General features: G+C 37.7%; 1 protein-coding gene across 6 annotated transcripts in view; it reads left to right on the top strand.

The window, feature by feature from the left end:
• VTI1A (vesicle transport through interaction with t-SNAREs 1A) overlaps nucleotides 1–17,730 on the top strand; it is a 396,691-nt gene that overhangs the window by 267,601 nt on the left and 111,360 nt on the right. The window contains exon 9 of one of the 6 annotated variants that reach the window (XM_061636009.1): nucleotides 6,133–7,593. The exons of 3 other annotated variants lie outside the window; for them this stretch is intronic. Coding sequence is in view for 1 of the 3 variants with exons in the window: in XM_061636010.1 (XP_061491994.1) it covers nucleotides 6,133–6,136 (4 nt within the window). In the remaining 2 variants the exon portion in view is untranslated. Of the gene's footprint in view, nucleotides 1–6,132; nucleotides 7,594–17,730 lie in introns of those variants that run through there. 2 more of the 6 variants (XM_061636010.1, XM_061636012.1) reach the window with 2 other exon arrangements.

The raw sequence follows: 17,730 nt of genomic DNA, 5'->3' as shown, positions 1-17,730 counted from the left end.
ACAGTAGATTGGGGGGCACAGAAAGAAGGGGAAGGAATGCCCCTTGGCATTCACTGACACTTCTCTAGATCCATTCTTTAGAAACCTTTTAAATAAATAAATCTTTAGTGTTAGATTTTTTTAATATATGAAAAAGCTATTTAGTGATTCTGCTGAATTCATATTACATTTGCAGCAAGGTGTGATGCCTAATGTTGAACAGCATGCAAGGTTATTTCTGAAGTTTTATTTTTCTTTGGGCACATGATTATGATCTAAGTGCATATCTTTGTCTGCTGTTTCTATATTGTTCTTTTAAGCATGTACACTGTACTTGTTTTCATTATTTTTCCTTTCTATATCATCTGGAATTATTTGTCCTCCATCAACCTTGACCATCTGTACAGCTGGAAATGCCATTATCCAAATCACAGTTATGCTCCTACAAAAAAAGAGCAGGGTCCCAGTGGATGCTTCACTGTGCTAGTTCATTCAGACAACATGTACAAAGAATGTGATGCATCTACTGGGTTAAGTATCATCTAACCCCTGTGGTTGCACTGTTCATTGAGACATGCTTAGTATCATTAAAAGGTTAGAGCTTTCAAGGAGATTATAGTTTGCACCCTCTACATGTCAAAATACACAGCAATATGCCAAAGTAGACATGAACATCCTGAAACACAATGTGCATGCTTTGTAAAAATGTGCATCTCAGGCCAGCAAAGAGGTACAAGAAATGTGTTACCAGCAGGACTACCCCTAGGGTTGAGGGTTCTTGCTTTCTCCCTCTCCCCATATCTACACAGAGTCCTTGTATGTTGAACGTTAGGTCACCTAAGCTCACAAGTTATCAACAGCAGTCGTCTAGTGTAGGCGGAGAATAGAATAGAGACCTCACTCAAGAATTCTTGAATCTTGGGAGGTACCTGAAGTTTTCTATTTGGGAGTCAGACTTCAGACAGCAGAACAGTCTTTATAATATATGCTATTTATTCATATCTTGAACACTACAACTAATACAATGCATTCTAGGTGGCCTTAGCCATCATTGCAGACACAGAAAACAGAAAAATAGAAACATATCTGCACAAAATAAATCTGCACAAAATAAATCCATTTAACATCAAAGTATAAAACACTGAAGGCACTTCTTAATTAAAACACATTACAATAGTTAAAAGACTGTATTAAACTCTTAAGTCGTAACACATAGCCAAAGTACAAAGGACATAGGAATACATGTCATGATACATCACCCATCAGATGTTATGGATGGAATAGGTAGATGGTTCTCCTGCTTTCTTCGACCCCGCCCCCCACTCTAGCATTGCTAAGGGGCCCTGAGTGCTATGAAACCAGGCTTTTTATACACTCTGTCTTCTATGGGAAGGTGTGTTCCCATGGTCTTTTCTCATGGATTCATACCCACAGACTTGTCATAGACATTCTCATGGGACAATCTTACAAATAAACACCTTTCCATTCTCGCAGACACGTAGTTTCATAAATAACCCCTCAGAGATTCATATCAGTTCATAGGTGAATTTGGCCAGGTTACTGTCTGCCTTTCAGAAAATCTTACTAAGATATTTCCTGTTCTCTGCATTGTTTACATTCTAACGCAGACTTATTTATTTTGAATCTACTATCTTGGCTGTATGCCCAGACCTCCCGGAGGGGGAGAAATGGGTACAGAAACCCTTGTCTTTTTAAAATGCTTTCTCTCCAACTCCAAAGGGGGGCAATTTCAAACTATCCCTGCTTCACTGTTGGATCTTGGACCCATAACAAACGTTATACACTAGTTCAATAAAGCTTAAGCATCTTCTAAGCAAATCTAAGCATATGTAAATGATTTCAGCACATTATATGCATATTTTAAGCCATTATCTGGATCTTCCCATGACAAATTATTGCAATTTGATGAAACAATTTCAGCATAGCAGAATTTGTTCAGTAGTTACTAAAGTGTTTACATGGTGATAGCAAACTAGGTTGAAGAGCAAGTAATTGGAACACTTCCATTAAGTTTTGCCAAATCAAGTAACAGTGAATTGTATGTAATGTCTTGCTAAGTGTCTTGGAAGCAGGGCTGTAATATACCTAACTTTAGCTGGAGGTGATTAGAATAGCAATCTATGTCTCTGAAAACACATTCTTCTGTTTTAGAACTTGCATTTTGGTCTGGATAAGGATGCATGCAGACAGATGACTGATCAAAGACTAATCTAGCACTGAGCAAAAAGTTAGATTTTTAAAAAACTTTTGATCAAATTAAGGCAGGGCTTCAGAGATGAAAAGTGGAGTGAACTCACTCACCTGCTTTTGCCTTTCTTCACTGCCATGTGGCAACAATGAATGATGCTGGTCCTATAGGCCTTGGGATCCCTAAGATCTTGTCTTATGTTTTCTCAATGACTGCCGGCTGCAATTTCCCTGCAGAATGTGTCTCCAAATTATGATATCTCATGAGTACAATGGTGCTGGCACTAAGTTCACTCCTAGGGCTCAAATCTAGGGCTCAGAAAGATATATTATGCACACCTCCTGATATGGAGTAAGTTGTAATATTTTATATTTTGTTTACCTCTGTACCTAATGTTTGGTAGAGATACTAATTTTATAACTGCTGTTGACCAAGCCACATCTCATCCTTGGTCATTTTATTTAGGTAGAAGGTCCTTTTTTTGCCCAAGGCCCACATTCCCTCATGGGCAACCTTCCAGAGGTCACATGCCAGTAGTGGGTGGGTCAAGAGGCAAAAACAATTGATGGGGCCACATGCAAAAGTGAATGAAGCAGTGGCTGTGATTCTTATCTTTGTACAGTAGGCAGCATTCCAGCCCACACACGTCATAGGTTTCTACATACACTCACACACCCCTCTCCATCCTCCATTCAGGTAAGCAAGAGGCATTATCAATGACACATTCCAGCCAGGTTCAAAAAAGGCGAGGTGCAAGACGGCAAAGAGTCTGGCCTGTGGGAAGTCTTGAGGTCTAGATAGATAGCCCTGGAGGGGCCCATTTGGTCCCAGGGTTGAGGTTCCCAATCCCTGATTTAAACATATCCTGTCCCTTTGTCAATTACCTTCAAAGCACAAAGCAAAATGTTAAAGCCATCTGTGGAAAAATATACTTCTCTCCATAGATATTTGAGTGAAATTATCTTAGTTTTGCTGACAGAATTTGTGTTTGCACTCTATGCTTTGGGGGTAGTTTACGCAGAACTTCAAAGTAGAATGAGTTGATTTAGTCTCAAGTGATTTCACCTATGCAAGTGAATGGACAGAAAATCTCTTCAAATGTAAATACTTTGGCTATTGTCATTCCTAGGGCTATCTGACAGAAGGTATGCAGGCCATAAAAGACTTTAGCCAAAACCTTCTAGGATACAATGTGTGAGAGTCTTTCAGTGTAAAATAGGTAGAATCAAGGGAAGATAAATAGATAGATCCTTCGTTAGACATATACAGGATTGCTTACATGCTGAGATGGCAAAGAAACTCCACAGCACATATTTTTGAAATTCCTCAGAATAGCCTGAAGAGTCCAGGATGACGGAGGATGCACACACCCTAAATATCTTTGAACACAATTCTAAAAAGAGGAACTTTAAGAGATTAAAACTTTATAGATGCACATTGTGTTTTTTGTACCAAAAACATTAAATAACAGTATAAACTATAGTTGGTTGCACAGATACCGTTTACTATGCTACTGTTTAGTGCAGGTTTTTCTACCAGTGGAATTATTATTATTCTATTATCATAGGATTTTTGATACCAATAAGATAACTTTTAGTTGAAAGGAAAATTATGCTGAAAATCCAAAATTATAAACATTAGAAGCAACCAAGTACATCCTTTCTGTACCACACAATACATTATATTCCTAACCCCAGAATATTGCCCCAAATTAGTTGGAGAATGCATCTGTGCACATGCTCCTCCAGTCAGTAAATGATCTTTGTAAATTTACTGCTTCTAACCTGGCCACCTCTGTCCAAGATGTAGACGAAGGAGACTGCAGATTCAGTACCCCCACACCCAGTGTACATCACCTATGAAGCAGTGGAGCCTAACGCAAATATACTGCACTGTTTAGCAGTGGGGCATGAAGAACAGCTGTCAGTCTGAGACAGAACCCGTCTTCAGAAGATATCCTCCACACATTCATGTAAATGCAGAGCAGGGCCATGCATCATGGCTCCTCTGCCGGTGTCAGTGGCTCCCACTAACTCCACTCCAAGCAGCTGAATGCATGTAAGTTCCCCCTTCAGACCTTCCATCCATACTTTGTTCTGGGATAGAACTAGTGGAGATGATGATGCTCAGGATGGGACTAGTACACCCCTTTCCCTTCCTTGTGTTCTGGGGGCTGATTTCTGAAGGGGGCTGGAAACAACTAGATATTCAATAGAGTAAAGAATGAGACATCTAGACTGAACCCATGTGTGTGTGTGATCAAGTTTCCATATTTACTCACAGCTGATCCTGACAGAACCCCTTTGGTTTTTCAAAACAAAGCCAGATGTACAGTATGCGTTCTACTTAACTTATCAGAAGACTGCCTTACTGATTTTTTTCTTTTCAGTATAGTTTTAAGGAATAAAAATCATATATATCTGCATGTTTATAAAGTTTGATCATATGTATGTAGCCTTAAGCAAATGAGTCTTAGAGTAAGTGGCCTCTTAGAGTAAATACATGATGAACAATTATAATGCCAATCTTGCAGTTGTACCACACAGTTCTTCACTACAATGTTTTTACCACAAACTATTACACTTTATGTAGGAGGGTGAAGACCTTTGGCCATTTGTTCTGATTAATGATACAATCAGTAAACAAAATATATACTTTACATGCTTAAAAGAATATTAAAGAATCCCATATTTTTGATTATTTGCTCTGTAAATTGATGCATTCACATATCAATTTGTTTCTTGTTTTAAATGCCTGCTATGTTCATAAGATGGTACAAAGCAAGCTCAGTAACACCTTGTATCTCATGCAGGTGGTCGAGCTAGTTGCCTCACAGATCAAAAGTCAAACTACTTTGAATCTTCCTTTGAAATAGCAGTTAGTGAGACAAGGCTGGTCTTATCTCCACAACAAAAATAGTTATAGATGTCCATCATGAACTTCTAAGAACAAAGGGTTCTTTCATAATCATGCAATATAAATACTGCAGGCATTTTTGAACACATCCTTGGAATATGTACACTGTCCTATTCCAATGGAATAAATAAATATTTCAGAGTTACTACATACGAGATGGAATCTCTGTCACTGAAAGAATCACTGATTTGAAGTCCTTGATTAGATAACAAGTTGTTTCCCTTCATAGTCATTGGACAGGGGAGCACAGTTTGAATATTCCACTCTAGAATGACGTGTGGCCCCATTATCTGACACTGTGGGTTATATGACTTCATAATGGGATAGGGCTGAAGTGGCAGAGCTTTTTCTTTCTGAAGCTGATATTAATACACTTGCCCAGAAAAAAGGTTTGTAAATCATGAAGTCAACGTGACCAAGTGTCAACGCACATTGCTTTCATTGCATATGATCTGCTGGCCAGCTAATGAGTCCTGCCTCATCAGCAATGAAACACCTCTGGCTGTTTATATTAAAGTGAGGTTGTCACAGTTTGTAAATGGTCAGACTTGCAGGGAAAGTATGTATGTGTTAGGGATGGAGTTTGTCAACAACTGTGCCATTAATTGTTTATATATTAATAATAGCATTTTTATTATCATCATCACTACCATCATCATCAGTGGGCATAGCATTTTACATAGTATGAGAGATGGCTCCTTGCCTTTGAAATGCCCTCTCCGATGAGGCTCACCTATAGACCTCATTATAGTTATTTAGATGCCATGCAAAAAAAAAATCTGTTTTCTTGGAGTGCTGATGTAATCATTTAAAACTGAAAAGACATTGATTTTACTATGTATTTGAATAGGCTGTTGCTGCTTTAGTTAGTTTTGCTGTATTCGTTTGTATGTCTTATTGTTGTTGTATCGTACTTTTTGTTTCTTACTACTCTGTTAGACACTCTGGGAACATAAATACAGTATATGTTGAAGGTGCAGGGTATACATTTTGTTACATTAAATAATTTTTTTAAAAATTACTTGCAGATAGACATGGATGAACATAGGAGACTTGTTGGCTAACTTGATCTGCAATCAAAAGGTTCCAGGTTCACTTCCTGACATCTCCAGTTCAGACAATCTCATGTAGCAGAGCTGAGACAATCTTTAATGCCCCATCCAGAATAGACTGTATGGGACCAAGTAGACCCATAGGACAATTTCATATGTTCATGCTTTGGGACATGCCATAGGCAGATGCTGTGCCCCTGAAAGATTAGATAGGATGATAAATCACTAAGCCATGGGTTTAACACCATTATCACCTTCTGTAGCACACTAGCCACAAGCAAGGATGTAGGTTGTTGACTACTTGTGCCAGGATTAGCACCTTAATACTGTTAGTTAAAATGATGAAATAGAAGAAAGCTTTTTAAACTGTAATTTAAGAATTATTATAAACTAACTTTAGTAAAACTGTTGGAAAGATTCTTTATAAATGTTAATACATATCAATGCTATATCATATGGTCCATTGCCACTGCATAGCAGAGCATCACAGCAGCACAGCTAGTGCTATTGTGGTAGCCCTTTTACTAAGAGTTTGGTTCAGTTATTTTAATAGTGCATGAGACTCTAGTAACTTTCTGGATGTTACATATGCCCAAGCAAATCTGTGCATCAAATCCCATGAATGCCATCATTATTTCCTTATCAAAACTTGAACAAGTGTTGAGGTTTATGAAAAGGGAGAAAAACAGTTTATAAAAGTAAAATTTTTGAAGAAAACTCTAATCTGAGATAAGCTGTTCTGTTTTGAGCAAACATTTGGAATAAAACAGAAAGCAAAGGCAATATGAAGGCAAATAGTTAAAAGGTGAGAATTGTTTGCTTGCTCATCTTTATTGTATTTTTACTGGCTTAACTGCACAATCAAGGCAACGTTTACTAGGAATCTCATTCTCACCTGCTTATGGAGGCTGAAAAGGTTGGAACCTGCAAAAAAGTGTTTGTTGTGGTATGCTGCCTGCATTATTTATGTGCAAGGCACTCTGTGTTGTTGTGAATGGTTTATGTATTAGCATTTAACTGTTGAAGCAATTAAAAGGCACAGTACTGGAAATTCTTGGATTGATTCCATTAATACTAGAACAACTACTAAGAAATGTATTGAACAAGGCCACAAACAAGTTGAACAAGGCCACAAACATTCTTGCCTGTAAATGCTGCCTAATGCTACCCACCCACCCAAGCCTTGAGGAGAACCCTTGTTGAGTGATAAAAAGCTTTGTTGTGTTACTGGTGTCACTTTGCGTTTTCGCCCCTGTAATAGCTGGGGTTGTTTTGCTCATGAAGTGGGAAATGATGCCAATCTGAAGAGGTAATTGCTCAGTACAGTTTCATGTTATTGTGAAAGTTCTCATGCTCATTTAAAGAAAAAGAGAAAAAGCCTAGTCAGTACTTCAGAACTGTTTCCCTTTTTTCCCCCTCGTTTTAATGCTTGCTCTTTCTTCTGTCATTTGGCACAACTGGCAATCTTACCTCAAGAGTCCTAGTCTGAATAAACATTCTAGGAGCTTTCACAACTTGAACATACAGTTCTTGGGTTCACATGCTATATCCAGACAGAGTAGGAAAGACCAATATTCTGCAGTAGGTTGCCCTATAGTACAAGGAGGAAGTGCAGTAAAATTAAAATTATATAGCGGTTTGCTTAAGACAGTACAGGGGAAAGCAAATATCCCCTTCCCAAGATAAAATCTGCTGATCTAACCACTGAGAACAGTGTGAGAGGGCAATGATTCCTCTTGAGACCAAACCTTGAAGTCATCAGTTTGAAGGAGTTACGCTACTCATTTCCTGCACTGATATAAAGGCAGTCAATAATCAAAGTATTTGTTCACTGGAAATTAATAGAAATTCATGAAGAATCTTTGATATAAGGCGGTTCACATTGATGTTGTGTTGTCTCACACAGAGCTTATGAGAATCCTTCTATTCAATTAGTTATCACTCTCCCTTACTTTTCACCACGATGCATGGCAATAAGTGTAGACCAGGGCTGTAACTCTCAAGTCATTATTTCTCAGAGGCACAAGGAACACATTTTCTGTGTGAATATCAGTTCCACAAAACTGCACTGTCACATGATGAGTCATACAGGTCTGTTTGCAGTTTATATAAATTCAAGTGGATAGCTCTAGTTGGCAGTGGGCTTCTGCAGTGTGTTAATGTGTAAAAAAGAATATGGATTTGTCCCATGTATATTTGTTTGGTTTTGTATCGTGCCCTGTCTCCAAGTAACTCAGAGGAACCTAAATTTAATTATCCCTCCATTTTATCTTAAAATAACTCTGAGAAACCTGAGATAGCCTAAGGTCACCAATTTGGTTCCATAATGGGAATTTAAACCCAGGTATCCTCAGTATGCTTGCTGTCTCCACTATACTACACTGTCTGTCCTGGTATGTGCATATGGCAAAAATAATTTATTGCACTGAAGTGATATTCATGTAGGTGCTTGTCATGGCTCAAGATGCATTCAAACATTGTATTCCATTTGTAGACAATATCCTAAACAAGAGCTTTGTATCCAAAAGAAAAGGATGTTCTTGACCATTATTGAACGTAATACAAAGTTACTGGGTCAGTTTTGTAGGTGGAAATGAACAATACCTGTCACACCAGAGACAACAGCATAAATCTCTTCTCGTACTACTTTAATTCTTTCCAACAAATGGAGACTATTCCAGGAATAAGAAGCTAGTTTAGTCTTCTAACCAATTTATTTTATTTTATTGCCTTATCTTCTGCTACGACTTTAGAAATTTCATTCTCAACTTAAATTTCCATTCACGTCTGGTCCCATGCAAAGCTGACCTTGCTGTTTAGGCTGCTCATGGTACATTTTGAGGCAAACCACAGGAAATGGCTTGGAAAGTGGAGAGTATTAAGAAAATACTGTAGTCCTGTTTTGATGTAAAATGATACACTGTTGACTTTTGTTTTCTTGTACAATGCTCAAAGAAGAGGTTTTAATCATATATCAGAATTGTGTAGCAAGAATATACCTTATAACCTACAGGTTTTGCCCATAATACTTTAATGAAAAACAGAGTATAGCAAGCTCATCTTTTTTTTCCTATACAAATTGCTTAAACTCTTATATACAATACTTCACCACGTTATTTCCTATGTAAACACCATCACCAGACATTTCAGAGTTTAATAGGATTGCATTTTTTAAAAGAACCTCCATTTCCAAATTCAATAGATCTTTATAACAATCATTTAATGAATGACAATTTGGGCGAGATCAGGGGGCCAGCACAAGCAGTCATCTGTATGCATAATGAGGCTTCTTCTTACTATCCTTACTCCAGCAGCCCCAAGCACACCCCCAAATCTGCTGTAGAAGGTTGGGGGGCCCTCTAGAGCAGAAACTGCAAACATTAGTATTATGGTAATGTTATTGATGGTAGGATATTTGGCAATGAAGTATCCACAGGACTTTCTTGTCTCTGGAAGAAATCCATCGGGTTAATCTTGCTTCTGTACCCAAGGTTAGTCACTATAGTTGAAGGCAGGAAGGAACCTCTCTGCATGTAAATTGAGAGATGTCTACAATGTATAGCATGTTTTGCTTGTATGACCCTTCTGATCATAGCATATTGCTTGTTCCTTTCTGGCTGGTTGCATTTTGTTATCTCCTCTTTGCTCATGGCACACTGTAAAACTATTTAAGTTGAGTTCTGTATTTTTTTTTTATACGGACTATTTCATGGAATATTTATGTGTGGAAGATCAAGCTTCAGTACAGGGCATTTTACTATATGGGTTTCATGTCTCTTTCTAGCTTTCCTCTTCTATTATTCTAGTATATAGATCTTTCATCATGGGAAATATCATGAAAACTGTAATTTGCTAGTTTTAAAAATAATACACATTAATTTTAACACCTTCATGTTTGTTTATTCTAATTGCTACCGTTTTGTCTTTGTCTTAACAGGATTAGCATATCCATTACTGAAATATCTATTTAAACAATATTCCAGGTTTGTCCCTGATGTGATTTAATACAAAAAGCCAATGGTAACATTCTTCAGGGAATCTTTATTTAGTATATGGGCATACTTCCTGGTTTCCAAAGTTTCATTTTGAATTTATTTTATTACAAGAGTATGTCCAATGGAGCTAAGACGCCATAACATTGTATTATTAATGCATGCATTACTTTATTTAATTTAAATACAGGAGTTAGTTATGTTGTGTTTACTCTAACAGCAATATATATTGAATGGCAAAATGATTTCATCTGAACTATTTAACTAAAAAAGAACTGGAAAGAAAATAAAATGGAGATAAAATAGATCAAAAGCAGCAGAGAATATTTAGGTGATTTACTTCATTTTAGCATCAGGATGATACAATGTAACTGCAGTGAACAAAATATGGCTGTGTCCTATTGCTCAAAACAGTTTTATAAAGTCTAAATAATAGCTGTCCCAGTTTCATATGAAAGGAAAACATTGTGCAAAACAGATTACTTTTGCTGAGCTGTAGAACTGTCAACAGTTACAAGAGAGGATCCATTGTCTTCAGTTGGATTTGAACATGGGTTTTGAGTTAAATATGTACATCAGGAATAGTCAACATGGTGTCCTCCAGATGTTTTGGACTACAATTCCTATCATCCCCAATCAGCATGCCCTATGATCAGGGATGGTGGGAGCCCATAACAGACATTATATTGTTGATTAAATATGGGCTCCTACTGGAAGGGTGGGATATAAATCTAATAAATAAATAAATCTTTCTCATATCTTTGGGTTGTATTCAACATAGTGCTAAGGTGAATATTTTGTCAGCACAAGGATTTCTCCTTGCATAATGGAATGGTCTCCCTTTCTTCTCCCCCCATGTGGCCCCTATTCTGGGGGTTCCTGCAGTCCTTCAGAGCAGATTTTGGGGATGGTGCAGGACACACTTGGGGGGAAGAGATGGGGGACATATTGTTGTGCAAGCAGAAGTTTATTTAGCTGAATACTGGCCTTAGTCTTTGATATATTATTACAGTTCACTGGTTGTCACTGGTACATGATACCAATTCACTAGGCTGTTGATAGATTATATGGGCTGCTTAACAAAGTAGTTAGCATTATATATGAGTCATCTCTTGGTTGCTTAATTGAATTTTATTTTTAATTATCACCCTTTTCTCAAGAATTTTTGCTATTCAAAAAAATGATCCCAGCAATGATGGTTATCGATGGTCTTTAACTGAACTGTGATACTGGACATTTTAGTGTTAATTAAGTTCATCAAAAATGGTATTCAAGTTGACACATTCAGACAGTTGTGACATTACTTATCCTGCCTAAAGATGTTTCACTTACATTTGCCAAAAACTAATAGGGTAGGTGAGCCACTTGCTTGGGAATAACCTACTGGGTTTTAGTTAGTTGAAAAAAGACATACTAAATTTGTCTATGAAAGTTATTCAAGATGTGCTGTCTGGATCATTTCCAATTAGTGCTGAGGTCTTAAAGGTCCAGTCTTAGCTTTTTACTATATTCATTTTATTAATGTATTTTTGATATATGCAGATTATGACTGTCTGGTACATCTCATGATGTTACATAATTACGGTATTTTTAATTTGCTTAAAACAGGTCTGCGTTTGTTACTTAAAATTCAGAACTATTTCATAGGTTATTAACATAACTCATTAGAAAGCCATGGCATGTGCTTGAGGTTATCTCAAAAGCTATCCATATTTAACAATAAACTTGAGATAATTCCTTGACTATTTGACTGTCATTGACCAGTTTAAATATTTAAGGTTTTAATTTGACCCCCTTGCCTACATTTTAACCATGTATAGAAACTGAAATGAGTGTATACTGAAATAGAATTCCTTTTAAGTCAAGTTTTGATTTTTAAGTAGCCTACAATTTAAATTTCTTTTGTGGGTTTATAACATAACAGTGCCCTAATTATACACAGAAATAATTTAATTACTTTAATTTCATAATTGACTAAAGCCAAACCTTTCACCCTGCTTTATATGAGATTTACAGTATTTTACCTCTTCCTGAACTCCCTTGTTCATCCAAGCCATTTCCCAATCAGCTTCCAGGCCTTCTAATGGTTGCTTGTGTTGCAACCTTCCCTTTTCCTGGGGCAAGTTGTAACACCACCATCTAACAATTGTGGGATTTCAGTACAAAGTGACCTTGCTGGACAAGACCTGGTAGAGTACAAGAGTGCTTACTCAAATGTTTTGGAGATTTGATTTATTCATTTGGATTCTTGAAAGCTGAACACTAGCCAACCAAAGCTAATTTGCAAGAGGATGTTACAACACTTCCGGAAGATGCTTAGTTTCAAACTGTGGAGGCAATCAAAGGACTATGAAGGTCAGGATAGTAGAGCACCTGCTGAAGTGCTCTTGCCAGATAGATTTGTTGTCCAGAGGAAAGGCATAAAAGATCCTCCATTCTTGGCCATGAAAGAGCAGGGTGTGAAATTTTTACCCCAAAGCAAGTGACAAGCATGTTGCATTTGCTTAAATACTCTTGAAGCCAGTGCGTTAGAGGTATTTTCCTTTCATAATATTATTGATACCTAATTCATAATGACCTTCACCTCGTTTTGTTGAAGGTGAAGAAAACTGCTAATCAGCAGATACTGATTATATTTATTTAGTCTTCATGGTGCCATAAGAGTCTCTTATTGTTGCTTTTTTCAGACACATTTTTCTACTTTTATAAAAATTTCCCTCCCAATAAAAGGCTGTACTTTTAATCGAGCCATTCTCACCACTTTTTGTGATGATATTTCTCTTCCAAAATAAAAAGCATTATTATCTTCCTGTAAATGCTAAATGGAAAGAAAGAATTTGCTGAAACATTATAGTGTTTGTCTTCCCATGCAGTGTCTATGGCCTTTGGAAAGGATGTAACATGAATGCTCTAGGGAGGAAGCTGTGAAACCACTTACAATCTTAGAGCCCTTGGTAGTTGAAATGCTTACAGCTGCTCTTGAATATTTGTTTCAGATACTATCATTTCTTTTGCAAAGGTTTATATGTCTCATATAATCAGGATCAGAATGCATCTTGAAGGGCTATTAGAGACCTAGTTATGGTATGCATTTGCACACTCTTACAATAGTGAAATATGAGATACCTCCTAGGAAAGCTTTAGGACCTCTTCATTCTCTTAGTATAAGTTTCACTAAGCCCTTTGTGTACCCAAGTTAGTGTGTTCAGCTTTAAATGTTTTTTCTCAACTTCTTCAGTTACATATGGACATAAGAAGAGCCCTGTGGATCAGACTGAGAGTTTCATCTAATCCAAATTTGTTTCTTTGTTATGTGAGTTTGCAGTATTTATACCCTGCCTCCTATGCAAAGTTTTTAGGGCCAGCTTACAGTATATTTAAAATACAATAAGAAAATTATCTTGTCTGAGTTACCAGGGTGGGGCAAAAGTGTCAAGTTTTTCCCTCAGATGTTGAACTGCCATTTTGCTGCTGAATCTCCTGGCCTGCTGAATTAGCTAGATACTAAGTCCCTCACAAGCCCGGGCTTCCTTACTGGACTGTTGCTGATTACTTTCTCAGATTCTGGCCCTGGTGGCAAATGCAGGAAGCACTGGAGAAGCAAGATGTTATGAGGCTGCCCACAGTCCTGAGATGTTCCATCTGCTGCTCAGCTGCTGTATCTCTAGGCCACAGCAGGTCTCTAGGGGAATAATCCCAGCTCAGAAATAGTTGCTGAAGCAGCCAATTGTTAGTCCCTTGTAGACTATTTCCCAACTGTTGCTGTTTTGCAGGTGGGATTCAATCACATGCCAGCAAATTCAGGTTGTCCAATTAAAGTGGTACCAGAGCTCTTGCACAACAAATCCACTTCTCCCTCAAAAATGTTTTTGACTTTTTGTAGTAAGCAGGGTGACAGAGGAATGCACTGGAAAGTGTGGAATAACTATTGCTTGAAGTAACGTCGTGTAACCTCCTTGCAAATAAATTTAAATTAATGGTCAATAAACACTAGACATTATACAGCCTCCCTGCAAACTTTGTGCAAACAAATCAGGATGAATTCTCCATAAACAGGTCACCTGGAAGTGATCAAAGTCTGCTTTGGATTTCACCATCCTCCGTCATTGATGGCATGCACAAACTTCACAACTGCACTGCTCACGTATTCTTAAATCACTCATTCTTATTTATGCCTAGGTTTCCATAAGGCATAGCTGTTCTCCGCTCTCAGGAAGTGTTTAGAACACGTTCTCCAAGTTTAATATATTCATTGTCCGCTTTATTATACATTAAAAAAAATAGAGTCTGGGGAGGCATCACTCATTTGACTTTTCAGTCATATTTTGATTCAAGATTTTTTTTGCTATTGCTCCTTAGGAAGGAACTACTTTTAACCTTGTTTAACCAGTGGTATCATTCTGTTAACTCAAAGCATTGCATAACTGGTGAGTCCAGTGGCTGATTTCCCTGAACACTTGTGCTACCAGAAACGGTTAGCTGAACAAAGCAAACACTGACACTTTTTGTACTACCTTTACAGTGGATATCTCCCACTCATTTTACACCCAAGAACAAAACAGATATAAAATGGCTGAACAGTTGCAGTTCTTGATGCCACCCCCTTTCCAAAATCATGCTGAATCCTGAGCACAGTTCAAAGATTGTAACTTACCTTTTAGTTAAATAATGTTTTGAGCTGAGTGAAGAGAGGGAAACGGCCTAAATGAGAAGGATCTTAATCTATTAAACAGTAAAAAAATAACAACACCCAGGGTCTGATGTAATTTTTTCTGCACTAATATGTAACATTTACAATTCCTTTCTTGAAACAGTAGAATGATGTAGCACCATGTAACAAAATGTTTGCTACACAATTGTTCACAGGTAAGAATTCTATAATTCTGTCACAAGCATTTAAGCATTTTTTTATCATTTTCTCTTAAATTGTGTTATAAAAATATACTCCCTAGCCTTTATTTCCTCCTATTAGTCAAGGACTATCAATTATTATCTGTCTCATTTTACTGAGGTGAAACCTGTTCAAACAAGCAACTTGAGAACCAGAGATCAGTATTAGACTCCAGATCTTCTGTCCCCAGCCCGTTTCTATTCATTGGATATTTAGTTTGCAGGATGATAGTCATCACTTTATGTTTGAGACAAGACAAGAATACTTCAGTGCCCTACTGTAAATAACATTTATCGTGTAGTTTTAAATACATAAATCTTCATCCTATGTATGCATTCAATAATATTACTTTAATATTTTAAATGATTTAGGACTTTCAGTTATATAATTAATTAAAGTGTTGCATATGTAAATAAGTACAATTAATAGTTTTTCATATGTGAATATACACACAGTTTTACATATATATAATATTTTCTATGCCTTTGGTCTGTATGCTGCATGTCTCTGACAAGGCTTGGAGCCAAAGATTCCTACTATGTGAGTGGAAGACACTTCTGCTCATGCAGGAGACCTAATGATTTTTACCTTCTCTGCAGAACAGCAGTCCCTTCCCCACCACCCTGGTACTCCAGTGGCCCAAGATTTAGGAAACTGGCGGGGGATTTTTTATCCCTCTACCACAACTGGAAGTGTTTTCCACTAATACTGTTTTCCATTAATGAAGTGGATCTTTTAATCAAAACATTTTAGGCTTTCCACAGTTTACAATTCAGAATTTCCCCAAGTATTAATGTCCATCAAACCTTGCATTTACTTTTATGTTCTCTAACAGGCAATATCAATAAAGACCTAACTAAGTTCATGTAAGTGTCTACACAAGCTAGTGGCAATGTTTCTGCCAGATAGCAGAAAGCTTGTGATAGCCAAATCAGATTGCAAATCACAGTAACGCTTTCCATGTTGTGTCTTTGACAGCTTATTGTCTAGTTTTCAGCTGTCTCTTGGGTTGCTATCTCAGCTGTTCTCAAAGAAGGAATATAGAAGGAATAATCCACAGTTTACTGAAGAGATGCTCTCTGTCTCCCCTTTCCTCTCCCCTATTTTGGATTCTAGCAACTAGTTCTGCTCATTGTATAATGATCTCCACCTGTCCCATTTGACAGATTTTAGAACATGGTGCAAATACCAAGAGATGAGAAAGCTGAATCCTGTCCATTTATTCATTATGAATATATAGAACACTGTAAATTTTCAAGTTATTTAACATCACTAGAGGGCGCTGATCTTCCAAATTCATTTACTTATGTTGTGTTTGAAGTTAGGTCTTGAAAATAGATATTAGTTTATTAAGCTGCAGTTACAAGGGGGCAGAGGAGGTAGCCCCTTTTTGTGATAGTCCCCTTAGCTACTATCTTAGAAGATTAACATAGGCATGATTTGGTTAAAATTGGAGAAAGTCACGGTTAGCTAAAACTGTGGAGAATCAAAGGGTGGGGCTTGTAGATTACATTAAGCTCCCCACACAAATCTCTCTCTCTCTCTCTCTCTCACTCACTCACTCACACACACACACACACACACACACACAATGTGACTCCCAGGCTAGGGCTGAAAAGGATCTAAATTATTCTACTCAGTGAATATCAGTCCTAAATTACTCTCACCCTCATAATTTACTGTGTTGTGCCCACAAATAGAAGGAAAAAAAGAAAACGATTTCTCCTGCTAATTTTACTGGAATCTACATAGCTCAAGGCACATCCTATGGACAAAGATGGAACAATGTTGCTAAACAACATTGCTAAGCCACTCTGAGTACAATTGTGAAGAGCAGGATATACATTAATGAATTGTTGTCGTTGTTATGTGAGTAGGGCAATAATAACTTGCCCAGCCCCAATATGTTTCAACATGGAGTGACATCCAACGGTGTCATCTTCTTTGCACAACAGGCTTCAGCTTTCTCAGCATGACTTCCCCTTCTTTTACTCCCCCTGCAGCCCCCTGTACACCTCCAAAATTTGTGCAAGGGGGTTGGGGGATCCTATGGAGCAGAATTGGAGTGGTGTGGGGCTGCAGTGGGAAGAACAAGAAGTCCTGTCACATCCACTGCCACGATATTGGATAGAGTGTGTGTTTCTTTCAGCATGGATAAACCAGACAGAGATCAGTAATATGATCTCAAGTAATAATTTGCTGAACTCTGTACAGAGGAGATTGTTCCATTCACAAAGTGGTACTTTCCAGCCTTTCTTTCTCTTCCTTCTGCAGCTCTCTGTACTTTCCCAGAATCTGTTCCTGAAGAGTTAAAGGAACCTCCAGAACAGGATGGCATGTGTTGCAGAGTTGTCTTCTTCAGTAAAAGGAAAATCACCACCACCCCATGTGAGCAGAAGTGCCTTACACTTGCATAAGAGCACATTAGGATTCAAGACCATTTGATTACTTTAGGGCAAAAGTGGGCAACTAGAGGCCCATGAGCAACACACAGCCCTTGGCCGCTCTCCATGTGACCTGCCAAACTCCTGGGGTGCCCCATTCATTTATTCCCACTGCCTAGCTGATCAGTCATAAATTGGACAGTAGAGAAAGTTATTGTTCCAATACTTCAGGTATTTTAACTGTATTGGGATCACCAGCAATAACAATGTAAGCAAGATCAGATATCACAAAGAAGTGGAGGCTTTA

The sequence above is a fragment of the Rhineura floridana genome, chromosome 7, assembly GCF_030035675.1.
Source record: "Rhineura floridana isolate rRhiFlo1 chromosome 7, rRhiFlo1.hap2, whole genome shotgun sequence".
Taxonomy (NCBI): Eukaryota; Metazoa; Chordata; class Lepidosauria; order Squamata; family Rhineuridae; genus Rhineura; species Rhineura floridana.
This window is presented reverse-complemented; position numbering and strand designations above follow the sequence as displayed.